The 27,771-nt window shown below is 35.5% G+C and overlaps 3 protein-coding genes across 5 annotated transcripts in view; 2 read left to right on the top strand and 1 right to left on the bottom strand.

Annotated features, from left to right (window-relative positions):
• TANK (TRAF family member associated NFKB activator) overlaps positions 1 to 27,263 on the top strand; it is a 136,940-nt gene extending 109,677 nt beyond the window's left edge. The window contains exon 10 of the transcript XR_013762530.1: positions 26,733 to 27,263. The gene's annotated coding sequence lies outside the window, so the exon portion shown is untranslated. The remainder of the gene's footprint in view (positions 1 to 26,732) is intronic.
• LOC306656521 (uncharacterized protein) lies at positions 978 to 27,147 on the bottom strand (the record flags this gene model as incomplete). Of its 2 annotated transcripts, XR_013762532.1 has the most annotated exons (4): positions 978 to 1,132; positions 2,906 to 2,969; positions 3,475 to 3,551; positions 26,729 to 26,865. XR_013762532.1 is itself a non-coding variant. In XM_079131835.1 (2 exons), 2 exons carry the CDS (start codon positions 27,145 to 27,147, stop codon positions 9,349 to 9,351), a joined length of 462 nt encoding a protein of 153 aa, XP_078987961.1. In that variant the 3' UTR covers positions 8,160 to 9,348. The 2 variants fall into 2 exon arrangements, 1 of the variants encoding a protein (XP_078987961.1); XM_079131835.1 differs by lacking the exons at positions 978 to 1,132; positions 2,906 to 2,969; positions 3,475 to 3,551 and adding an exon at positions 8,160 to 9,476 and having other exon boundaries at positions 26,814 to 27,147.
• The window catches only part of PSMD14 (proteasome 26S subunit, non-ATPase 14), a 113,857-nt gene continuing 113,183 nt past the window's right edge, over positions 27,098 to 27,771 (top strand). Inside the window, exon 1 of one of the 2 annotated variants that reach the window (XM_079131828.1) lies at positions 27,098 to 27,259. The gene's annotated coding sequence lies outside the window, so the exon portion shown is untranslated. The remainder of the gene's footprint in view (positions 27,260 to 27,771) is intronic. The other variant, XM_079131827.1, reaches the window with a different exon arrangement.

Consider the following 27,771-nt stretch of genomic DNA (forward strand, 5'->3'; position numbering starts at 1 on the left):
GAATATGTGGCCTAAATTTTTTTTAAGTAATTAGCACTCTGGTTTACCTGAAAGATGTAGTTATCAGGAGCATGTAATTTAGTATCAGCAAATCTCTAATATCGATGTTATTTAAAGCCATACATTAAGAGTCATAAGCATCTGTAGTGACAGAAGAAGCATGCAGCAAAGTACTGAAAAACTGGAATAGAATTAATTGGTTTTGGTCTACCCACTTCAAATTAGAAAATAGCAACAGAAAAAAATTAAACACTAAATGTATTCGTTAGGCAGGATCAGCAATCATGCTGCCCACACATGATCTGCAATTAATTTGTAAATAAGAAAATTCATCACCTGGAGGATAATAAACTCTAGTTTTATGGCCCAAAAGACTAGACAAGTAAAAACCACTAATGAAGGCACTGTATAAACACAGGGGCAAAAATGTACATTGGTTGAGCAAGTGAAGATAACAAGGAGACTCTTTTTTGTTATTAAAGTAGACCAAAAGATACGTGACACATATCTGGAGATTTTTCTGAAGTGTTAACACTGCTCAAAACAGGGTCATTTAAAAGGCATGGAAAAGTGTTACTACAAGGTAAGGAGGGCAAAAGTTGATTTTTTTAGAAAGAGCATTTTTAAAAAGTAAGGATCAGTGTAAAAAAAAAAAAGCCTGAGATAGCTACCTTAATTTAAATTAATTTTTACAATTGCATATTATAAAGTCTCACTAATAAATAATAATATGAAATGACTTTAGTTTACTGCCTTCAGATGTGACTTGAACTATGAAGAGATATCCTCATGTAAGAGTTATTGAGAAAATAATATTAAATGGAATTTCAAGCATTGTTTTGCTTTGGAAGAGTCTTTCATGTGAAAAACTACATTCTTTCTTATAAATTATAGTTGTATAACACTCCTTAATTTAGAATTCAAAATAAAGCATTAAACATTTATTTAAGGAAGAATTTCTTCTTTTGTGTCAGCCCTGAGAAGCAGAGGTAAAATCTACTGAGATGTTTATTTAGAATACAGTCTTCTGAGTCAGGCATGGTGATACCCCTTATTAGTCCAGCTACCCAGGAGGCTGAAGCAGGAGGATGGCAAGTTTGAGACCACTCTGGCCAACTTAAAAAGATCCTGTCTGAAAAAAAGAAAAAGAAAAGAAATATAAAGGGTCTAGAGATATACCTCAGAGGTAGAACACTTGCCCAGCATGTGCAAGGTTCTGAGTTCAATCTCCAGTACTAAAGGAACACACACACACACACACACACACACACACACACACACGCACAAAGAAAAAACACTAATTGAAATGCAATCTCCAGAAGTGGGACCTAGGAGTATGTACACAAATGTAATAAAATCTCCTCTTGATTTGTAAGCATACTTAAGATCAAGAATGACTTTATTGGTTAATATTAATGCTTATCAGAAATTTATTCAAGTATTTCCATTTTAGAAACAAAATCATTCTTCAATAGTCATATGAAAATACTTCTGCAAAGTTTAAAAAAATTTTTAAATTATTTACATGAACTGTTCTCAGATCCAGAGTCACCTTAATGGGATCAATAATATCATTACTGATCAAATTAAAAGGAAAAAGAATGTTTTAGAATTTAATGCAGTAAATAACATTCAATTTTTTGAATGCTCCAGAAATAAGTTATGAATTACAAGTAAAACAAATATATTAAAATATATTACTTTAAAATAATTTTAACAATTAAAACATTTCAGTACTCAAAACAGATGTCATAAGGTACTTGAAACATGACATTAAAACATACAAAAGATTATACAATTCAGCAACAGGACTTGTATTAGACCCAATTCTAATAACATTATTTATTTATATTATTTGATCATAGTATTTTAGAGGTAGCAATATTTCAAAACAGTAATTGGGAAAAAATTTTCTACTAGAAATTATTTTTAAGAAGTAATATCTGGAAAAAAGGATAAATGCTTATTAAAAAGCAAGCCCCAAATACTACATTACTAAAATACTGTAAAGAAGGGGTTCAGAAAGCACAGCTATCAGGAGTTTGTTTGTTTGTTTTTTGGTGGTGCTGGAGATCAAATCCAGTGCCTTGCCTATGCTAGGCAAATGGTGTACTATCTACTAATCTACTACTCATCTGTATCCCCCTCACTTTTAAATTTTTATTTTGACACAGGGCCTCAAGAAATTGCCCAGGCTGGCTTCAAATTTGTGATCCTCCTACCTCAGCCTCACAAGTAACTGAGATTACAGGAGTGGTCTCCACACCCAAGTAGGAGCCATTTAAGGTAGGATCAAACTTTGAAATAATCTGTATGTACTTGTGTAGTAATGTAATTTGTTTTTGTTTTTGTTGTTGATTATTATTAATCATCAGGAAAAATCATTTTTCTTTCTTTTTTTGAGACAGGATCATGCTATATTTCCCAGACTGGTCTCTTACTCATGGGCTCCAGGAATCCTCCTGTCTCAGCCTCCTGGTTAGATGGTACTACAGGTCCATGTCACCTCACTGGGCTCAGGAAATAGGTTTACATTCCCTGGTTTAAGAAGTGAGAGACATGAATAGCCTATATTAGTATGATTTTAATACAAATGGTTTATAATGAATGATTCTTTAAGCATTAATAATTCTTTAATTCTTAAGAGATATGTGTCACATATCATGAAAAGTTAGTTGGATTTACATCAAAGGAAGACAACAGTTTTCCCAAATAGTTTAACTTAAATAGATTGTCTTACTTAGACATAGGCACCATCTAGTGGCAAAAAGTAATAGTTTTGGGGTAACTTTTGTTATTTCCATTTAGACAATAGGGAACTGGCTAAATTCAGAGATTTTGCTCAAAACTTTAAAATAATACCTGTTTTAAACTGCACAGATTAAACTGAAAATTGTTCACTTACCTTAAAAAATGTAGAGGACAATGAAGATCACAAAGTGAGAAAAGAGTTGAAGATAATGAAGGTCCTGTCAACATAAATAGTGATATAGGACATATAAAACAAAAATCAATACCAAGAGACTTTAAGAAAAAACTTCAGTGAATGTTGATACTTGATATATATTACAAGTAGATATTTTGAAGGGAATTGTTTTCTTACATTTTATTAATATTCCCTTATATTTTAGTAAAACAGAACAGAATTCTCTCTGATGAGGGTGGTTACATAAAACGTTATTATACATTGGCAAGTTAGCTTGTCATGAAGAAAACTGTTTTTCTGATTAATTATAGCTTATCAAAATATTGATTAAATAACTAGTCTGTGTAACTAGACAGGTTCCAAGGAACTAACAAGATTGAAAGAAAACAATTTTTTCTTATAATCTAACAAAACAGTTGAAATGAAAAAATAATAGTTATAGCAAATAACATTTAATATCTAATAGGAAAAATAATTTTTAAAACATATAACCACCAATTAATCAAAGCTCAAGAAAGTGTGTTCTGAATGGGTACAGTGGCACTCACCTGTAATCCCAACTACTCAGGAGGCTGAGGCAGGAGAATCACAAGTTTGTGTCCAACTTCAGCAACTTATTGAGACCCTGTCAAAATAAAAAAAAATTAGAAAAGTCTGGGGACATAACTCAGTGACTAGATTCAATCCCCAGCACTGCAAATAAATAAATAATGTTTTTGCTTATCCTGTGACTTGAACCCACCAAAAGAAAATAATTCTCTTAAAAGTTTACAGTGTATGCTCAGTATTTAATTTGACACATATTTATGTAATTTCTGATGCCTCTGTGTTCAAACATAAATATAAAACTAAATTTTTTCTAAAGTCAAATAGGAATTCTTTTTTAATCAGTCAACATTTTGGATTAGGAGGCAGTATATGAAATGGGAGATCTTGGAGATAGATGGTCATAGGTTAAATTCCTGTTCTTCCAATTTTTAGTTTTGAGACTCTTTGCAAACTCTGTGAGCCAAAATATTCTTCTCTAAAAAATTAATAGTGACAGTTAGGTGAAATTGTTACAGAGCTCTGGCCTTCTGGAGCAACTGAGGAAGCACAAAGACCCACTCTTCAAACCCCGATTTCTTATTATCAAGTCAAAAAGATTTCAGACATGTCACTCAGAGTGATAGGCAGGAGTTTATTGAAAAGATAGAAAAAGGGTAAGGGGATACTCTCAAGGGAGAGCGTGGGTCCTCTCAGACAGGAAAGGGACAACATGCCTCTCCTGCACTCCAGTTTTACTGGGGATCCCAGACAAGTTTCCAGAGAGTTCCACCAAGGTCCACCTCTTGACTTTTGACTGACAGGAAGATAACATCAGACTTTTAAGTATCCACTGCCATGGCAACTTTAGGTCACCTTGGGCCCATCCTGACAGATTCTAATTGGATTTTTTTTTTTTTTTTTTTTTTTTGAGTTGTAGGTGAACACAATACCTTTATTTTATTTATGTGGTACCAAGGATCGAACGCAGTGCCTCACACATGCCAGGCAAGCATTCTACCACTGAGCCATAACTCCAGTCCCTCTAATTGTATTTTTTTTTTTTTTTTTTTTTTTGTGGTGCTGGGGATCAAACTCATGGCCTTGTGCTTGCAAGGCAAGCACTCTACCAACTGAGCTATCTCCCTAGCCCTCTAATTGTATTTTTAACCATACATTCTTACAGATTTTATTGTTAGGAGGAATTATCCTTATCTCCCTGAGTTTCAGGATCTGGGTTCCCTTCCATCAACATTATCTTCTCCTGCAATAATAGGTAGTTTGCTGAGGAATGTGACATATCCTGTCCGCTTAGGCCAGGCACGGCTGCACGTAAATTGCTTCTTGGAAAAGAAAGCATGAAAGGACCGTTTTATAGAATTGTTCTCTTAACCTCATGTTCCCACCATCTTCATCTGTCTGCCCCCTAAAAAAACCATAAATAGCAATGTCTGGCTGTGGTTGGAATCAATAAGCATTGGTTCTTTTAATTCTTTGGCTTTTACATTAATATAGAAAAGCAAAGCTAGTTAATAGTAAAAAGTAAACAAGTACTGAAGGGAAATATTTCAGATGCAATATGATCAGACAAGAGAAGGATTTAAGATATTTTTAGCAAGATCTAAAAGAGAATGACAGATATAAAATGACAAAGAGAGAGCAAAAAGGCATATAAGCCAGGAGCATAAAATCAAAATTAACATGCAATATTGATGCAGAGACCAAGGTGGAGAGTAAGGAAAAAATAACATGAGAATGGCATTAGGGTTATGTAAGAAATCATCTCCTACATAAAGATTTATTATTTAAAGATTTATTTTGTATGATAGACAACAGAGAACTATGGTATTTTCTCAAAAAACAATGAAGTACATCAGTAGCTTGTTTTCCACCTTATGTTGCCATTAAACAATCTAAATGCACAGTGATTTATGATTCTAAACAAGAAAAAAAGTTAGAGGGTCAAGTATTTCCTGTCCATATGTGATCAGAAAACTTGAAGGAAACTCTTTCTAAAAGATTTCCTAAAATAGTGTTTTTCGAGACACCCACAGTACTTGACATATATTTGTAGCATTTTCTTCTCCCCATTCATTTCTTTCTAAACTTAAATCTCTATATCTTTCTTAGCTTAAATCCCTCTCTCTCTCTCCATATATATATATATATGTATATATATAATAAAATTCTTCAATCGACCTGCATATGGCCATACCTTTAAAACATTAAAACAAGAAATAAACTATCTCTAGATAAATATTATATAATTTGACTCCTATAGTTTATAATTAAACTATAGTAAATCCTGTAAAAAAGTATTCGATTCTAGTTTGTCTTCAGCAGAACACAGACATAGTTGATAATTCGTATCATTTCCTACCCTCCACAGCTGCTCTTCACACTCTTCACTCTGCTTTTTGCCCTGGGAGGCTGGTCTCTAAGAACTCCTGTGCTTGGTCTTCCTTGTCTTCTGCCTTCCAGTGAGGTTTGACCAGTTGAAGGAAAAGGAGAGAAATTGGGATATTCATTTCCCTGGCTCCCTCCCTAACAATCTCAGTTTTAAAATGTCTGAATTCCAATTAGGTCATATCTCCTATTTGATGGCCCATGTGTGACAACAGATCCCATCTCAGTTCTGGTAATTACTACTTCCTCTTGTTCCTTCAAGCCTAGGGGTAATAATGGCTTCCTGTTCGCACCATATTCTTCCCCATCCCTTGCTGAGTCCCCTTAAACTCGACCATGTCTCTTCATGAAGTCCTCAGTAAACTTTTTTTTTTTTTTAATTGACATCTTCTGAATGTGTGTTTCCTGCTGGGATTCTGACTGATATAAAACTCCGACTCAGAGTTCTAGCAAGAAGATTATGGAAAAGGAAGCTGTCCTAAGCAGGAAAGACTACACAGGAGAGGCTGAGTTTGCTATTATAATAAACAAGTCCAACATCTTAGTTATTTAACACATAAGAGATCATTTTATACATTTGCAAACATAAGATTTACATAAGGTTTTATAAATATATTTGTAAAAAATTTATTTTTTACTTTTTATAAGCCTGAGGCATTTGAAACTCTTGTATTTAAAAATTATAAGATTATTTATAGCTTTTTTTTTTAAGGTACGTCAATCCATCCAGGATGACCTTGAACTTCTGAATTCAATTGATCCCCTGGCCTCAGCCTCCAGAGTAGCAAGGATTAGAGGTGTGCACCACCACACCTGGATTATAGCTATTTATTATAGTTGTTTATAATACCCAACAGCTTGATATTATAGTTAAAAAAATTCCTTTATGCTTTGCCTCTTCCCCCATTTATTACATAAATTCATAGAAACTTCTAATGCAAGAAAAATGTTTTTTTGAACACAAAACTATGTTTGAAGGGGAAAAAAAGGAAAATCTAGAAGTTCTTGAAGTAAATAAGGAATTCATAGCCAAAACAGTAAGCCTGTAAAGTTAAATAATGGCCCCCTAGAGATGTCCGTGTCCTAGTTGCAAGAATCTATGTTCTTTTTCATGGCAAAAGGAACTTTCCAGATATTAAATTCAGGTTCCTGAGATGAGGATAAGATCCTAGATTATTTGTGTGGCCTGACATAATCATGGGGGTTCTTACAAGAGAGGCAAGAGGTCAGAGAGAAAAGGTGATGTGACAGAGGCAGATTGGAGTCATGTAGCCATGACTCTAGATACTAGAAGAGATGAGAAAAAGATGCTCTCCTGAAGCATCCAGAGGGAATCAGCCCTCCCAACACTTTGATTTCATCCCATAGAACTCACTTTGGGCTTTAGAACTCCAGAATAATAAGAGAATAAATGTGTTTTGTTTCGAGCCACTAAATTTGTGGTAATCTGTTACAGCAGCAATTGGAAACTAGTACAGATGCCAGTGTGATTGAGGGAAATAATCAGACATGAACATGGTAATATAGGATAAGAAATAGAACTCTAACTCCCTAATGGATACCAGAGACTTGGACCTGATCCCTTCCAAAGAGAGGGAAAAAAATTGAAACCATGTCTTAAAGCAGGGAATCTGAATTGCTACCCCTCCTGAATCATGCATAGTTATGTAGTCTGAATTTACATAGCTGGAATGGTGCCAGACACCATGAAGAAAGGAAACTAACACATATGAAAGATTAGAATCTGAAGAAGGAATTAGAGAACTGAAAGATAGGTATGATAAAATTAGCTAGAATCCATCACAGAGGGATTAAAACATGGAAATATAAAAAGAGATTAAAAGACTGCTATAGTTTTAAGGTGTCCCTCAAATTTCATATGCTAGAAACTTGTTCACCAGTGCAGCAGAATTGAGAGATGGGACTTTGGGGAGGTAATCCCTTTGTCCATTCATAGATTAATGGGTTCATGGGTTATTGTGTTTGTAGGTGGGTTATTTTATAATCTGGCATTTCTGTCTCACCACAAGATGGCCTCTGCAATGTTATGATGTAACAAAAGACACTCACCAGATGCCAGCACCATGCTCTTGGACTTTCTGGCCTCCAGGACCATGAACCAACTAAACCTCTGTTCTTTTAAATTACCCAGTCTCAGGTATTTTGCTACAGCAACAGAAAATGGATGAAGACATAATACTAGGTACTTTACACATATTAAGTCACTTAATCCTCACAACAACAGAATAAGAATAAGTAACAGAATAAATTACAGAATAAGTAACACCTTTGTCCTTGCTCTGGGTCCAGAACTGATGATTTAATCATTAAGTAAATATATTATGCATGTTTTATTCTATTGCAAATACAGTATATTACTATTTTTTTTTTTTTTGCAGATTGCAATAAAGACTGGAAAATGTGGCATGCAAAAGTAAACAAAAACCAAACAATTAATGTACAGAACTGAAAGTCTTTACAATTAAAAAAACAAAACAAGAAGCAGAACTGTTTGTCCTTCTTGGCCATTGGTGAATAGCAGAATGGGAAAGAAATAGATGCAACCCTAAAACTCAACTACCAGAAACTAGGAATAGATTTGATATGTGAGAATTTATAATATGGGAAAGGTGACATTTTAAATCAGTAGAATACAGACAAATTACTAGTAATAGAGGAATAACTAGGTAGTGATCTTAACAAATGAGCATTTGGATCCCTTACTTAATTTTTTATATCAAAATAAAATTCAAATACATAAAGGTTTTGGATGTAAAAGTCTTTGAAGAAGGAAAAGATGAATATTTTTAAAAATTTACATTGTGAGTCAGCTTTCCATCACTGTAACAAATACCTGAGATAATCACTTTATAAAGAGAAAAGGTTTATTTTGGCTCACAGTTTTGGAGGGTCCAGTTCATGACCAGTTGATTCCATTGCTTTGGGCCTGCAGCAAGTCAGCACATCATGGTGGAAGTATATATGTTATAGTTTGCCTCTGGAATATCCCCAAAAGCACATGTGTTGAAGGCTTTGTTCACAGCCAATAGCTGTATTTGGAAGTGATGGAAAGGTTAGGAGGTAGGGCCTAGTTGGAGGAAATAGGTCACTAGAAGTGTGTTTGATGGATATATATTGTACCTGGCCTCTCCCCAATCCCATTCTGTTTCCCAGGTACAGGTTTGTTTCACCACACACTCCCCACTGTGATGTTTAGCCTCACCTTGAGCCCAAAGTGATGGGAGCAGGTGCTCATGGGCTGAAACCTCTGAATCTGTGAGTTAAAATAAAAAATTTTCTCCTTTAAGTTGCTTTTCTCACATATATTGTCACAATGGAAAGCTAGTTATACCATGGAAGAGTAGAACTGCTTACTTCGTAGCCAGGAAGTAAAGGAGGAGAAAGGAAGGAGATGGTGTCCCAGAATTCCCTTCAAGGGCACACCTACAATTATCTTAACACCCCCCACTCGGTTCTACCTCTTATAGGTTTCACGACCTCCCAGTAGCTCTACTCTGGTCCCTGGGGATCAGGTCTATCCCTAACACATCAAACTTTGGGTGGCATTCAATATTCAAATTGTAGCATGCAAGAAAATCCTCTTCTGAATATATACAACCTAGAAGCAAAAGTAAAGGATTAATGTTTTTTAAAATTTTTACCTAGAAAAAGAAAAGGGGAAAAAAAGCATAAACATATCAGAGGGATCCAGGTTTTCCCAACTCTCTACCTCAACAAAGTAACTCTATATCTATCTGTTTCATAGATGGGTGCCCTATTAAGGTTCCATTTCACAAAATGTTTCATTGTTAGATAAGGATAGGAAGAGGAAGCCAGGTGCAGTGAGTTCAAAGCCAGCCTCAGCAAAAGCGAAGCGCTAAGCAACTCAGTGAGGCCCTGTCTCTAAATAAGATACAAAACAGGGCTGGGGATGTGGCTCAGTGTTTGAGTGCCCCTGAGTTCAATCCCCTGTATCCCCCGATACCAAAAAAAAAAAAAAAAAAAAAAAAAAAAAGACGAGGAAGAAGTGGAAAACCACTTTCTATTCCTGCACACCAAAGCCCAGAGCAGTTAAATGGCTTAAAGTAAAAAATTCAACAGCATAAGGTGATTCAGACATCTTGTGCTATTTTTTTAAATTTTTACTATCACTTTGTTAAGATTAAATGAAACTCTAGACTAGCAATAGTAACTAAGTGAATATCCTACTGATATTTTTCACTTTCTAAGTTCTAAGTGGTTTTCACCATAATTTTCCCCCTGTAGAACTGGGGATGGAACCCCAAACCCTCAGCACCCACATACACTAGGCAACAGCTCTACCACTGAGTCTCATCATTAACTCTTGGTTCTTAGTAGTTTTGATTGATTTTTAAATCTTTTGCATGTGTCTCATTATTGATTATTTAATTATATACCATAACTCTGTAGAATTGAAATATGCACAGGTTAAAAAAACTGAATAGATGTTTCAAAGAAATATACAATATGTTTTGTTGGAAGTTATTTTTAAATTCCTCTAAATGATTATAAATTCATTAGATTTCAAAGTTGAAATCTGTCATAATGTATTAAGTTCATCTTAATTTCTAAAGCATCTTATTGTAAGGTGTCTCCCTTGAAGAAATCCCATAGCACAGATCTAATGGTTAGTATTACAACTCCAGAAAGCTTTTTTGTATTCTAGTCTCATACAGTTATTTCATGAAGAAATTCACATGTATAAAATTATATATATAGTTTTGATGTTGCATTGTGTTAACATTATTTTAAAATATTTTAGTTAGGGAGCTGGGGCTGTAGTTCAGTGGTAGAGCACTTGCCTAGCATGTGTGAGGCACTGGGTTTGATCCTCAGCACCACATAAAAATTAATAAATAAAATAAAGGTATTGTATCCATCTATTACTAAAAATTTTTTTAAAAATTTAAAACAGTTTTAGTTAGACTAATACCTTAATTGCTCTTGTTAAGCATCAATAACCCAATTTTGTTTGAAAATATAAAATAATTATCTAAGTAAGAAAATAATTTATCTTTATTTATTCTTAATCAAGTGATATGTACTCTCAGAATTATGACTTTCAATCTTATCATTGAACAATGGAGATATATTTTAAAGTAACCACCTATCTGTAAGGAATTTTTTGTCATTTTATGAACACATATTTAACTCTTCTCCAGGAGTAAGCTCGTTTCACCCCAATTGTTAGGAAATTCACCTATTACACTAACATTTTCAGGTGTTAAGGTTATTGCCTAATTTATTATATCCACAATAATTACACAAAGAAATCACAAAATGCAAAGAAAATTAATATAAAGATTAGGTTTATAGTGAACAAGTCTGCATATCAATAAGTTCATTACAAAAATAGTTATACTCTAATAATAGGATTCTTTATAGACCTAATTAATATCTTTCAACAAAGATGATTTTGTTTAAACTACCTCATTAGAGGCTAAGAAAGCCTTTGAAGTTTAACTGGAGCTACATTTTCTGAGACTTAACACATTTTGATTTAATCCACATGCTTTTAAGTGGATCAAGTTTATTTTATAAAAGGATTGGAAACTTTAAGTCCTAACCAATGACTCACTAATATTTTCACTCTTAAAATAGGAACAAAGTGTCAGTTTGAAGATTTTGTAAAATTAAGAAAAATAATTTCTACTCCAACTCTTAAGAGAGTAAAATTTTATGCAAACAGTATTTTGCATATTAAAAAAAAGCAAATGATATCATACTTCTTTGAATCCTGAAATTAAAGAATTAAAGTCAGTTGGTTGGGTCCTTCAATAGACATTTGATGTAGTCAATTATCTTAAGCAGGAAGACACATAAATGGTGTCTCCAAATGATCACTTGTGTACATTCACAAAATGTCATAGTCCTGAGATACTAGGTTGTTAGATCTTCCCTCTTCTCCTTTCTTTTGACTATTCTGTACCCTAATAATTTTTGTTTTTTTCACCTACAAATTCCCCACATCATAAGTGAAAGATAAGACATTATCACTCCAAAAATTGGCTACCCCCACCCCATTCATCTTACTTATTTCAAAGCAGTTAAGAGCCAAAATACTTTATTCTATCCTTACAGTTGATACAAGCCTGTATTTATAATTAATAAGCTGTTCAAAATTATTATACTCCTTCCTCTATGGGGTAAAGAATATTCAACATTTTGGGGGGAACAACTTAGCATTCCCTTGACTACTTTTCTAGTTTTATTTTCTAGGTTAAGGGAAAAAAACAAATCATTCTCATCTTTATTCATGTGTTCTATTATTAAAACAATTATTGTTGCTTTTTCTTTCTCTTAAAATATGAAGATAAAAGTTAGATAAAAGATTCTAAAAGGGACCTAGTTAAACGCCACAAATAGGAAGAGATTACATCCCTGCACATGTCTATTAGAAAAAGAATGGGGGTTTTTCAGTAAATATGCAAATGAAAAACATGGATATTCTGGTGAGCTTCATAATTGTAGGTAGATGTAATAGGATGGAAATACATTACATACATTGGATGTGGCCATGAAAATTTCAGAAGTAGAACATTATACAGACAAGACTAACTCTTTGGAATGAGCAGAGACAATGTCATGAATCTTACCTAGCAAAATGGAATTTGATTTTTTTAAAGATTAAAATTAAATTTATTATTTATTAGCTCCTGTGTATTTGGAGTCAATCTATAGTTGTGGATTATCAATCATTATTCTCCTGACTACACTGGAAGAATTAAATTAGTTTCAACTTCATTGTAAAAACAGTTGAAATTAGAAATATTTATGGCAAAATTAGCTCAAAACTGGAACTGAATATTTTCAAATAAAAACAAACAAAATCTACCAACAGTGGGGAGGTTTTTAAATTGATCTAGTACTTTGTAACACCAGTAAAAGGGGATTAGGTGATTTTTAAATGGTTTTAAGGATTTGTTAGGGAATATTTATGTTGGGTTTTGAAACATGATAAGCAGGATCCAGTCTCACTGCAAAGTGAAAGGAGTAGATTCTGGAGAGAGTGTGAAATAGTAATCATCAGATAATTTAATTTGAAATTCTTATGAACAAAATTCTATGCAAAGGACCCAATATTATGTTAAATGGCATTTTTCACATATCTGTATATTCCAGATAATAGGCTGCCACGACTTTTATAACTATTCTGTTATGAAATTTGAACTTTACCTCATAGTTAACACCATCTATCACTTGAAATTTGGGTTATTAGGAGTAAATTTTAAATCGTTAGATCAGTTCTGCTTGTCACATTATACTTTTTGAAATATTTTTCAAGCTGAATATGCTTAATTCTAAATACTATCCTATGCACACTGCTTTTTATAAACTGTTTTTTAAATCCTCCACAAATAAACATGTAAGGTATTCCAAAGTCAAGGCAGAAGTATATAAGAATAAAAGAGGAAATGTGCTATTTTAGGAAACAGTGACCTGGGATTCAGACCTCAGTTCTCTGAATTCATTTTCATCATTTGAAAAGTGGTTCTGTTGAACTTTTAGATAATAGCTTAAGTTCCTTAACTATATATGTAACTGGTCTATTGCAAGTTCTTTGGTTAAGATAGTTGAACCCAAATTTCCTTCTAAGGTCCTAAGAATATGATGATAATGAAGACAGACACAGCCCATACTCTACGGAGCCTGTGTCTAGTACATAATAAAAATTGGCATATAGTATAGTATCATATTGAATGTTTCTGTTTTAGCCAGCTTTTTCGCTGCTGTGACTAAATGATCTGACCAGAACAATTTTAAAGGAAGAAAGGTTTACTTGAGGGCTCACAGTTTCAGAGATCTTAGTCCATAGAAGTCCGGCTCCATAGAAGGTGAAGCAGAACATCAAAGCAGAAGAGCATTGCAGGGGGAAGCAATTCACATCATTAGGAAGCAGAAACTCTACTCTCCATATACAAAATATATACCCCATAGCTGCTCCCCAATTCCCACCTCCTTTAGCCACACCCTACCACTTCAATTAATCCCATCAGGGATTGATTCACTGATTGGGTTAAGATTCTTGCATCCCAGTCATTTCTCCTCTTAACCTTCTTGCATTGTCTCACATGTGAGCTTTTGGGGACACCTCACATCCAAACCGTTTAACAGTTTCATATATGCTATTTCACTTAGTCACAGAACCCTGTGAGATTGTTAACATTATTATTTTGATTTTAAAGATGATAAAACTGAAAAAAAAAAAAAAAAAAAAAGGAGATTAAATGATTTGCCTGAGAAAAACAAGAGAAGAAACTGGGATTTGATCCTAGAACTGTCAGTACCACAGTGTGGATTATTGTTGTTTTGAGTCTTGGAGTCAGGTAGTATAAGTCCTTCAATTTCATTCTTTTTCAGAGCATTTTGGTTATTCTAAGTCCTTTACATTTCCATATAAATTTCCATATGAATCAGCTTGTGGGGAATTGATAACAGTGAGTCTGATTCAGTCACTTGCAAACAGTTTGATTAATTTTGATTAATAAAATCATGTTGAGGGGCTGGGGAGATAGCTCAGTCGGTAGAGTGCTTGCCTTGTAAGCACAAGGCCCTGGGTTCGATCACCAGCACCCGCCCCCACAAAAAAAAAAAAAAAAAAAAAAAAAAATCATGTCGATCCACAGTTTGATTCATAAAAAAAAGTTCTTGCTTTTAAGCTTTTTAAGTAGCAATAGATTTGTGTTTGGTCTAGGACTAATTATTCCCCATTCCTGAAGCATTTACCCTTGTTGGAGCTCTATCTGATTTATTACTACTAATTCATTACAAGTTTTTCTGAAGTCTAGCTGCAGGAACAGGCATTATTCCTTGGCTGCTGTTCCCCCTAATCCTTTCACATAGTTCTTTCCCCAGCCACATCCACGTACCACTCAACTAAATGCACTAGGGAGCCTCTCTGCTGATTCACTCTCAGATCTCCCAGTGCATCTCTCTCCTTTCTATAAACTGTCCTGCATACACTGCCCTGCCTCCTTGCCTTCCCCAGCCCCACCTGTCTCTTCAACACAGGTAGACCTCTGTCTAGGCTCTTTGTGAGCTCTTCCTTCTGTGCTGAGGCCTGGAAACTTTCCCCACACAGTAAACTGGGACAACTAGAGGAACTAGGAGCTCTCTTCATTTGTTTTCCATCTCTCTCTAATCTTTGTCCTTTGTTGCTTGATGTCCGAAGTCGAGTGCCCACTATAGATGAGTTTCTTTTGCAGTAAACCATTAGAATGCAAACAGAAGTGATATGTATAAGTTCTAGCTCCTGCTTTTAATATCTCCTCTTTTTCTCTTTCTACATACTACAGTGTGAGAAGATAATGGTGCACCTAGGTAGGACCCCGACTCCTGGATGACCTCATGGAACAGTGCCACCCTAATTCTCACCACCTTAAATTTTAAGATTTCATAGGAGAAAGAAACGTTGTAACTTGTTTACTAGTCGTTACTATTTTGTTCTTTGCTAGAACAACTAATGTACTAATCAATATAGCCAATGAAAGTAAATAATTTGGCCAAATTCACATAAATAGGAAGCAGTAGAGTCAATTTATGAACCCAGGTCTATCTACTATCAAAATCATTGTATAGTGTTTCCTAAATTTTCATCATTTATGTACCTTTATCATAATTTTTTCCTATCTATATACCAATTGTGTTATTTAGTTTAAAAATAAAAGTTTTTAAAAGTTATTGAGCATTGTCTCCAGCAATAATAACTGTGAAATCACAGATTGGCTATATTCTTTATATATTTTTCTATAATATATAAAAATAAATGTATCACTATTGATATAAAAAGTGTCCTTGAACCATCTAAAATTATCTTTTGTACCATCTGTGGTACTCATGACAAACAATGAGAAATACATTGTATTTTGCTTTATTTAAAAATGTTTCTATAGGTGCATTATAACTACACATAATAGTGAGATTCATTGTGACATATTCATACATGCACATAACATTTGCTCAATTTCATTCCCTGTACTTTCCCTGATCCTCCCTTCCTTCTTCTCCCTGAACCTCTTCCTCTACTCTACTTGAATTCCCTTCAATTTATTTCATATTTTGTTTTTACCTCTCTCTTCAGACAGTGAGTAGATAGATCAGAATGAGTAGAAAGATCAAGTTCATCTGTAAATCTTTTTACACATTTCTCCACTGCAGAAACTCAAGTTTCCAGGATTGTTGTTCATACATTTTCTTTATTATTTGCAAATATAATGTATGGATCTGTGATTTCTCAAAGTTCACCATAGTTGCAGTCTCCCTGAAATAACTTTCCAGTATTATTACTAGCAGCAGTAGTAGTATTACTACTACAATTTTGCAATACTGGGGATTGAATTCAGGGTTGTTCTACCACTGAACTACATCCCCAGTCCTTTTTATTTTATTTTTAAAATTTTGAATATGTTAGGGTTTAGAAATGAAGTGTCCTCCAAAAGCCCATGTGTTAGATAATGTAAAAAAAAAGTTTAGATGTGAAATGATCTGGTTATAAGAATTTTATCCTAATCAGTGAATTAACCCTCTGATCTGATAGGGATTAACTAGACGGTTTCTGTAGGTAGGTAGTGTGTGACTAGAGGAGGTGGGTCATTGGGGTGTGCTTTCGGGGTGCATATTATGTCCCTTATGAGTAGAACACACTCTCTGTTGCCTGATTGTCATGTCCTGAGCTGCTTTCCTCTGCCATTCCCTCTGCCATGATGTTCTCCCTCACTTCAGGCACACAGCAATGGAGATGGCCACCTATGCACTGAGACCTCTAAAACTGTGAGCCTCCCAAGAACTTTTTCATCCTCTGTTTTTGTTAACTCTTTTGATCACAGCTGTAAACAGCTATCTAAAACATTCTGGCTAAATTATCCAGGTTGGCCTTAAACTTGGGATCCTCCTTGTCTCAGTCCACCATGTTGTAGGGATTACAGGTATGCACCATGTGCCCAGCCAGAATACAATCTTGAGTGTCACTGAAATCTAATCTTTTACTTTTTTTTCACTTTAGAAAAATAAAATTATAACATAGAAGGAAATGACATTGTTTGCACATAAATTGTTTTCCCACACACAAAATATCACTGGTTACTATTAATTTTGACTCTATCACATTTTTGCTAATAAACTGTTTAACTGTATGACCTTTCCCATGTCACGTATCTTCTTTAGGTTTCATCTTACTGTGGTGAAAAATAAAGAGATTGAGAGTATGCAAAAAAGGACAAATAACTCCAAAGGAGAAAAAAATACTAAAGTCATGAATTGGCACTTTAAAAAAAGAAAAAAATATGAATAGCGCACAAATATATGAAAGGTGCTCAACCCCATTAGTAATAAAGAACTTGCAAATTAAAGTAACATATCATTCTATTGCCGTTAGATTGGCAAAAATTAGCAGTACAACAGCATTGATTATTGCAATATGGAATCATTTTGAACATTATATTGGAATTCAATTTGTTATTATCTAGTAAAACTGACATGTATTAAAATGCAACGATTTTGCTTCTAGGCATATATGCTTGAGAATCTCTTGGTCAGATCATCAGGGGACACCTAGAATATTCATAGCAGTATTGTTTATAACAGGAAAAACTTGGAAAGAACCCAAATGTCCATCAACTGGAGAATGGATAAATAATGACACAGTTCTACAACACTGAAAAGGCCTGGAGAAGAAATATGTACAGAAAATAGAAATGTGCAAGCCTTCATCATGTAGATGGTAATTCAGACTCTAATCCTGCCAGAAAGAAATCATCCATGGAGCCCTGTAGCATGAGAAGAGAAATAAGTGGAGGAGTGCAGAGTAAGGGTGCCTATCAAATTCTCTTTTCAAAAAAGTGGAGGAAACAAAGGCACATACCACCTTTGTTTTAATAATTATCAAATATTAGTTTCATTTTTCATTATAGATTGAACATGATTTCTGGGTCTTCCATAAGATTTCTTTCATTAAAAAAGTGGAAAGTATTTTTGCAATATAAATAATCTCTCTCAATCTTAAAACTCTACTGGGTTTCTGAATTTCAGGCAAAATAAATATGTAATCATTTGTTACTCTCTATATTCTGTGTAGTTTACTAGAATACAATAAATTAAGTTCTACAGCATCCTTGAAAACAGAGGCTTATGCTTCTTACCCAGTTGTAACTTGAATATATACTTGAATGTATACTCTTTATGGAGTCTTTTCCTTGCAGATGCTAAGGCAATTCTTCATTGAATTATTTGCTCAAACTGTTAAAAAGAACTAAGGAAATTACTCGAAATTTTATTGACATCAAGGATACTTATATCACATTGCTCCCCCACCCCAAAATTGTGGCAAAATCAGTAGTGCCTTTTAAATTAAATGACAAATTGGAAGTGTTTAACAACATATGGTCGCTTTTCCTTGACATATATGATTAAGAATATATCTTTTTATCAAAATGTAAAATACCATCTGGCAGAAGTAACCATTATTCTATTGGCTTTATACACTAAATTAATTCACTGTACTTCAGAATGTAAATATTTTCCTATTTTTTTCTTTCTCTTGTGCTGGATCTATATTTATTTATAATACTCAAAAACTGCATAACTCAAAAACTATAATTAGGTTTAACAATTATAACCAATTTTGAATTTTGAACAGAAAACAATGTGTTTCTCAAATTCTTTACAAACATATCTTAAAAATTCAAATAGCAACAGTCCTTTTTTGATATTCATAATTATAAAGCTGGGTTAACTAAAAATTTACCATAATAACTTATTAGACATGTAGTCAGACTTTGTATGTGAAAGGAGTTATCCTTAGAGCTCTTTATAATAGTTATTTTAGTAATAAACTTGATGCATTTTAAGGTTTTAAACAGGTATGTAGTTTTAATGCTACTAGCCAGAGTCATTCATTCATTTAATAAACTTGCCAGGTTCACAGAATAACAACAAATGAGCAGGCAAGTTTCTCTCTGGCAGTTCACATTATTATACAATTAGTAATGTGACCTTTTGGCAATTTGTGATTTTAGGAAATATATTAAATATTTTACAATTCTGTATGCTGTAGTTCTTTTAAGAAGACTTTGTAACTAAGAAAACAATGAATGCTTTAAGCATTATCAGTAATATTCATATCAAACACATAGCCATATAAAATTTGATACATTTTGTTATTTGTTCTTAAAGAACTGATTATTTCAAGAGGAGCTATATCTGGCAGTAAAATATTCATCTTTTAAAGTATTCTTTGTAAGCAAAATACTTTGTAAACAAAACACAAAAATATCTCCAATATTCAACATTAATTTTTAGCACCCATTATGACCAACTCATGCTCTTGGTTTTTAAGAAGTTTCAAGGTTAGATGAGAAGGCAGATAAGTAAGTTAAGGATAATAGAATAGGATTACAGGATAGGATTACATGAGCGTGAAGGAGATATAGAAGGGCTTAGGCAGCCCAGGCAAGATGGCAAGTGAGGAAGTTGGGGGCAGGTTCAGATCAGAGGAACATGAAGGTCCTCCACTGAGGTCAACTTCCTGGTTTACAAAAGTGCTCATTTACACAAGTGGGGAATGTGATAGATACTTCTGTATTTGTACACTTAAGTGGGGGAGCCAATATAGAAACGAAAATAGATGCATGAACATGGGGAATATCAATGAACAATAGAAAGGAGAGCATTGAAAGGAGAGAAGATAAGAAAAGGAAGAATTCCAGAGACCATCAAAAGAATAATCCAAAAATGTTCTAATGGACTCTAAGCTCTGGGGCTCCTTCTCTTTGGGGAAGTCTGTTGCTTTCACTTGCAATAAATCTCTGTCCTTCTGTGCCCTAGTCTTCAATTCTTTGCTGAATGGAGACAATGAACCCAAGACCTCTATAGGGAAATAAGTGTTATTGACTGACCCCTTCCCCCCCAAGTGACAGGTACAGTTTGAGGCTTGGAGATGAGAGGAAGAATGGAATCGATTTGAAGACTAAGGCACAAAAAGCGTGGTTTAACTGCTAAGTATGGCTGAAGGAAAAGGGGAAAATAACAAATTCGAGTTTTTCTTCTTTTTAAGCAACTTTATAGAGGAATAAATTATGATAAAAGGCAACCATTTTTCTCATGCAGTTTAATGGATTTTGACAAACCATTACTACAATAAAGATATTGTAAAATAATAAAAATATTAATAAATACAAAGATATTTATAACAACTCAAAAATTTCTCTCATGCCAGGCATAGTGGTGCATGCTTGTAATTCTAAACACTTTGGAGGCTTGAGACTGAGGTAGGAGGATCACAAATTGGAGGCTAGCCTCAACAATTTAGCAAGACCCTGGCTCAAAATTCAAAATGGGTGGTGATGTAGCTCAGTGTAGAGTGACTGCCTAGAATGAGAAGGGTTCCAAGTTTGATTCCTAATGGGAGGATGGGTGTCTCACCTGTTGCAGAGAAGCTCCTTCTGGAAGCTTAGCACAATTACTTTCAACTCCTAACTAATCTTTTAACAACCCATTCCTTTTGCCCAGTATTCTAAATTCTAAAGAGAGGCCTCTATAACGTCCCCCTCTGTTCTTTAGTCCTCTTTTTCTTTTTTGCAGTTCTGGGAATTGAGCACAGGGCCACATGCATGATAGGAAGTACTCCATATCCCCAGCCATTTTAAAATTTTATTATGAGACAGGGTCTCACTAAATTGTCCAGGCTGATCTGGTGATCCTCCTGCCTCAGTATTCTGAGTGGCTGGAACTTTCTTCATCCTGAAAGTTCTATGGTAAATAGCCTCCGTCCTATCATCAACTATTGCAAAGCATATGAATTAACTTGCAGAAAGTAAAGTGACAATGTGAAAAAAAGAAAAAATTCAGGTGTTGGTCCCAGGTGGCCAAAGTCTTCTGTGATGTTTCCAAGTGGATGAAAAGGAGACAAGTTATTCTAGAGAGGAAGGTCCTGGGTGTAGATTTCCTGTCAGGTGTACACCATTTTTCTTCAATAAAAGCCCTTTTCACCTTGAGCTTCTCACTAAGATAGAGATTTGAGGTAAAATGTCCCATCTTCCTCAGGGTCAGGTTTGAATGAAACTGATTCCTTCCACCACCTGTGTCTCCCAAATATGTGGTCACTCCTAGCAGCAGGCAGCACACTCATTTGATTCCAGTAATAATGCCTCTGTGCTGTCAATTTTCCCACATAACTCCACTGTGAATCACCAAGACATCTGAGGCACTGTCATTATATATATTTGATTTGTTTAGAGTTCCATTGAAGTGGTATTTTATAGTGTGTACTCTTAAGTCTCACTTCATTTTCTTAGCATGATATTTTTGAAATTCATCCATGTTGTTGCATGTATAAGAAGTTTCCTTTTTATTGCTGAGTAAGATTACATACTAAAGATCTACCACACTTTATCCACTTACCAGTTCACAAACATTTGGATTGTTTTCCATCTGGGGCTTTTATTAATAAAGTTACTATAAACTATCACATTCAATTATTGGTGTACACATATATTTTTATTTTTTGGTAAATATTTAAAATGGAGTTGGTCAAATAGTAATTGTTTCTTAAAGGTTATTTTGAAAAATGCTAGAACAACTTCTAAAGTGGTTTTTCTGATATGTATATTTTTCTTTTTTTTTTTTTTTGGGTGCTGGGGATCAAACCGAGGGCCTTGTGCTTACAAGGCAAGCACTCTACCGACTGAGCTATCTCCCCAGCCCCTGATATGTATATTTTTCTATCTTTTAAATTTCTAACTATTTGTGACTGAGTCTAAATTTTTGTCTCCTGTGGACTGAATATAGTTGGATCATTTCTTCCTAGTCCATTCTGCCTTTTCTGCCTTATAAAGGGAGTGTTTGTCCCATTTATATTTAATATGATTATATTTGCCATTTTGCTGTTGTCTTCTTTATGCCACCGTTTTTTGTTCCTCTATTCCTTCATTACTGTTGGTTTTTGTTACATTAAATACATACTTTCTAATATGCCATTTTAATTTCCATCCTTATTTCTGCCTTATAATTGGAATGTTTATTCCATTTACATTTAATGTAGTTACTGATAAGGTAGAACATTTACATTTGCCAATTTGCTATTCTTTTCCTTCCTTCTTTCAACTTCCAGTAAGTCTTTATTTTTTTTAATTTCTTTTAGATATTGATAGACCTTTATTTTATTCATTTATTTACATGTGGTGCTGAGAATCGAACCCAGTGCCTCACACATGCTAGGCAAGTGCTCTATCACTGAGCCACGACCCCTGCCCCAAGTCTTTATTTTAATACAAACCCATGACCTGAAAGGCAGTAAGCTTGAAAGTCCTTAAACATTTCTATGATTTATCCAACAAGTTTAATGAACAAATATATATTGAGATGACCCCCCAACCACCTACACACACTTAGGTCAGGTACTGCTAAGGAGATGGCAGTGAACTAACAGAAATGAACCTGTCTTCATGGGCATCTGAGTATAAATATGATGAATTTCACAAAAGCAAAAACCACAGGTAGCTTGGGGAGAAGCTGGCCTGGTGAACTTTTTGGAAACTTGAAGAAAAGAGGACTAAGCTAAGTGAAAGATCAGTAGGAAAAGGGAGAGTGGGTGTCAGAGTGCCCTGGCCAGAGGAAAAGGAATATACTTAGTTGAGTATAATGGAAGTAGAACAAGGAAGAAGGGTGGCCAGAGATGAGGGAGTCATAGCAAGGAGGGGCAGGTCCCAAATGGCGTTGTAGCTGTGGTTAGAAGGTAAAAAATTTAGACTCCATCACAAGGGCAAGTCTTTGTTTTCTTTATGTCATATATATAATCTCTTCCCTGAATTCCTTCATTAATGCTGACTTTTGTTTTAAGTACATATTTTCTAGTGTGTCATTTAAATTCCTTTGTCTTTTTTCCCATCTTTTAAAAAAATATTTTCTCAGTGGTTGTTTGGCGATTATAAAAAAGTTATAACAATCTAGTTTAAATTAATACAATTTAAGTTCAGTAGTATACAAGACTTTGCTCCTCTATAGCTTAATGTCCTTTCTCTTCCTTAGTCCTCATTCCTCTTCCCTTTGTTATTGTCTTACAAATTACGTTTTTACATACAATATACCTGTCATTTTTTTTGAAGGGGGGTACTAGGGATTGAACCCAGGGACACGTTACCACTGAGCTATATCCTCAGTCCTTTGTATTTTTAAAAATTTTGAGACAAGTTGCTGAGGCTGACCTCAAACTTGCAATCCTTCTGCCTCAGCCTCCTGAATTACTGGGATTATAAGTGTGTACCACTGGGGCCAGAAAGACTTATAATTGTTTTATGCAGTTGTCTTTTAAGTCAAATAGGAGAAAACTTATTTACAAATAAAAATATTTATATTGCCTTTTATATTTACTTATGTAATTACCTTTATCGATGTTCTTTAATTAAAAAATGTTTTTAGATATATATGAGTATTTTTTTGTTTTTAGATATACATGAGAGTGTATTTTGACATATTATACATACATGGGATATTAACTTGCCATTCTTGTGTTTGCATGATGTGGAGTTATGCTGGTTGTGTATTCATATATGAACATACAAAAGTTATGTCTGTTTCATTCTACTTTTTTTCTTTTTCTTTTTTCTTGTGGTGTGGGGATTAAACCCAGAGCCTCGGGCTTGTGAGGAAAGCACGCCATCAACTGAGCTATATCCCCAGCCCTCTACTGTCTTTCTTAGTCCCATTCCCAGTCCCATCCCTTCATTCCCCTATGTCTAATTCAGACTAATGTTGCTTATTTCACTTAGCACGATAGTCTACAATTACTGGTCAATGCCATAATTTCCTTCTTCTTTATGGTTGAGTAATATTCCATCATGTATATATACACATTTTCTTCATTCATTCATGTTGAAGGACACCTAGGTTTGTTCCATAGCTTAGCTATTGTGAATTGAGCTGCTATAAACACTGATGTGGCTGCATCACCATTGTATGCTGATTTTTAAGTCCTTTTGTTATATACCGAGGAGTGAGATAATTGGGTCAAATGGTGGGTCCATTCCAAGTTTTCCGAGGAATCTCCATACTGCTTTCTAAAGTGGTTCCACCAATTTGCATTCCCACTAGCAACTAGGTACACTAGTATGAGTGTACCTTTTCCCCCACATCCTTGCCAACATTTATTGTTACTTGTATTCTTTGAGTTGGCATTCAGTGTAATTTTAAGTTGCATCTAGTTGCTAGAGATGTTGAACATTTTTTCCACATATTTGTTGACTGATCTCATTTTCTTTTATGAAATGCCTGTTCAGTTCCTTTGCCCATTTATTGATTGGGTTAAGATATTCTTTATTCTTTCATCTAGATTTCAATTACTGTCTAGTGTCCACTCATTTTGGCCTAAAGGACTCTCCACAGTATTTCTTGTAGGGAAGATTTCCTAGTGACAAATCCTCTCTTTGTTTATACAAATATTTTGGGAATGTATCTTCTTTATTTTTGAAGTTAGTATTACTGGAACAAGAATTCTTGTTTGACAGTCTTTTTTCCCCAGCATTTTTATTGAATCATTCCACTGTCTTGGCTTTCACAGTTTCTGTTTCAAATCTCATTGAGGTTTATGCGATGAGTAGATACTCTGACTGCTGTCAAGATTCTCTTTGCCTTTGGTTTTCAAGATTCAACAGGTTGATTATAATGTGTTTAGGCATGGATATATTTGTTTGTCCTGCTTGGCATTTATTGGGCTCCCTGGATGTGGAGATTAACGGTTTTCATTAAATTTAAGGAGTTTTGGCTCCATGTGGTGGTGAATAGTTGGGAAGCCGATGCAAAAGGATCTCAAGTTTGAAGTTAGCCTGGATAATGTAGTGAGACCCTTCTCAAAAAAAAAAAAAAAAAAAAAAAGGAAGTTTTGGGGCCTTTATTCCTTCAAGTATTATGTCTGTTGCATTCTCTTTTCCTTCTCCTTTTGAGCTTCTAGTTGTGCATATTCCTCAGAAGATCGCCAACAATCCATATTGAAATTTGCTGATTTTTCTATCTGCTCAAATCTGTTCTTCAGACCCTCTGAAGTAAAGATTTCCCAGTAGTTATTCCATCTTTCAACAGCAGAATTGTTCAGGTTTTTTAAAAGTAATTTCTCATTATTATTATTATTGGTGAAACATCTTTCTCATATTTTCTTTAGACATGGCTTCTATTTGTTTTGTGAACATATTTAAAATATCTGATTTAAAGTCATTTTTTCTCTCTTGTGGTAGTGGGGATTGAACCCAGGGCCTCACACATGCTAGGTAAAAATTCTACCCCTTAGCCACATTCCCTTTAAGATTTAAAGACTTAATCTAATAAATCCAATGTGTAGACTTCCTCGGGGATAGCTTCTTATCAATTGATTTTTGTCTTGGTCCCATACTTTTATTCATTTTGAAAATTGGATATTTTAGATAATATGTGGTAACTCTGGAAATCAGATTCTTCCCTCTCCCCAGGGTTTGCTGTTGTTCATACTTGTTACAGTAGTGGGTTTAGTGACTTTTCTGAACTCATGTTTTAAAAAAGTTTGTGTTCTTTATCATGTGTGACTACTGCACAGTTAGCTTTGTGGTTAGTTAATGACTGGACAGAGGTTTTCCTAAATACTTTCAAATGAGAAGGTCTCCTAGTTTTTGTTTAGGAGCTTACTATGTGTATCTTCAAAAGTCAGCCAAGCAGTTTGCAATTTAGAGTCTGAGCCTTCATTGCTTGCTTGAAGAGCCACAAGGTGAGAACCTCGGGCCCTCTCAGGGCTTTCTTGAGTATTCAAATAGCCCTAGGAATGTGCATACCCTAAGCATGCATCTAAAGAGTATCTGCCTTCCAGGTTTCCAGGAATGTGTCATTTTTTCCAAAACCTGTATGAAATCTTATTTTACAGCTAAATACTTCAGTGTGGCTGGAAAAAAGTGTGTTCTAAATAAAGTTGAGGGTTTTTTAATCTTAAACTGAATGTTATAGGGAGCTACAGTGAATTTTAAGAAAAGAGGCATTAGTATGTATGTATAGCCCAAAAAGTTTGTCAGTGAGGTGGAAAATGGATCGAATGGGGACAGAATAAAGGTGGGGAGAACAAGATTAGTACAGTAGTAATCTAAGAAAAAGAGGAAGAAAGTATGAGTTAAGACTGAAGTGGGAGCTGGGTGTTGTGACCTACACCTGTAATCCCAGGACTGGGGAGGCTGAGGCAGGTGGATGGAAGTTCCAGGCCAGCTTTAGCAATTTAGCAAGGCCCTGTGTCAAAAAATAAAGACAGCGGGGATGCAGCTCAATGCTAAAAAGCCCTGGGTTCAAATCCTGGTACCCGCCCCCCCTCCCAAGCCCTGACACAAAAAAGTAACCAGTAGGCACACGTTTTGGGGGAAATCATAAAGACATGGATCCAAATATAACTATTATTAATGAGTAAAATAATCTACATATTTTTAGGTAGAGATATGCCTGAGAGGAGAAATTCTATGTGATCGTGTGATTCAACACAGCTTTATATCTCGACACTGTCGTTTCTCCTCACCTTCTATCCATTAGATTAATAACCATTCTTCATTTAGGAATATTTTAAACATGGCTTGTTTGTGATCTGGTACACATTTGAGAAAGGGGGCAGTCATTGGTAAACACGGCGCCCTGAACAGAGACTATATCTAGACCTAGGGTGTTGGGAGGATGAGTTAGGAGGATCCCAAGTTCCAGACCAGCTTGGGTAAGTTAGTGAGACCGGTTCAAAGGAAAAACAAAAACGAAAAAAAAAAAAAAAAAAAAAAAACCAAAGTGCGCCAACTGTACTACGGGAAAGAGGATGACTGGTTCCCTCTAATCACATCACCCCTCTCCCCTTTCCCCTTCTCTGGTCACCAAGTTAAGTGCAGTCCAAGTGAAGCTCTCCGTTTTTGAGGTCGGTGAACCGAGACGATAGGGGTTCTGGACTCCGAATACTAACAGCTCCATTTCCAAGCCAGGCTGCTTGCGCCACTTTCCAGATCTCGGCGACAGCACCGGAACGCGGAGGTGAAGAAGAGAAAAAGGATATCCGTGGGGCGGGAGCAGCCAAATTCCGCCTCGCACTCCCCTCCGCTCCGCCCCGCCCCCCAATAAAGGGACGCGGGGCGGCGGGACCGTCTGCACTGCGCGCTGCTGCCCGGACACCCGACCGACGCCCGCGCCACCTCCAATTGGCCGTCGGGGGAACGGAAGCCGAAGTAGAGTAGTGAACCCGGAAGTGCTTCACGGCAGAGGCCCGGGCGACTCTTTTGAATGGAATCGGGCTGATTCATCGCCGGTTCGCCGAGCCAGAGCCGGACCGAGTCTGAACTGCTGCAGCCGCCGCGTCACCGCAGAGGCTAGACAAACGTCCAGACCGCGACCTCCCGCCCCGTCAGCCTTCAGGTGAGGCCGAGAAGCCAGGCCCGGCACGTCCGGGGAGGCAGCCACTCTAGGCCGCCGCCAGCCCGGTGCTTTCCTGAGTCACGTTGCCCAGCCAAGTTGCCACCACAGGCCCGGGCCCTGAGGCAGGATCCGGGCTCGTTCGTACTCTTCGCTAGCTCCGCAGAGTCTCTGGCAGGGTCTGGTCTGGGTTTAGTCTCCTTGCTCCAACAGTTTCTGTTTTACCTAATTCTGCATAGCTTTCAACAGCTCTCCCCATACAGAGAAGATCCTGTTTATGGCCTCTTTGTGCTGTATCGATAGTTGCTCCTGTTTTGAAAAACTTTAAAGTACTCAGGGGAGCAAGGGCGAGAGGGTAAACTTTGCTGTATCACTTGTCCCTTCTATAGACTCTAACCCTTTCCCTTGCGTGTTAGCTTTTAAATTCTCTACAAAGCCCAGAAACCCTCAGAGACTTAGTATCTTCAAAATAAAGTTATTCCTACTGTGCCTGTAACCTATTTTTTAATGTTCTT

This window comes from Sciurus vulgaris (genome assembly GCF_902686455.1).
Source record: "Sciurus vulgaris genome assembly, chromosome: 3".
Classification (NCBI taxonomy): domain Eukaryota; kingdom Metazoa; phylum Chordata; class Mammalia; order Rodentia; family Sciuridae; genus Sciurus; species Sciurus vulgaris.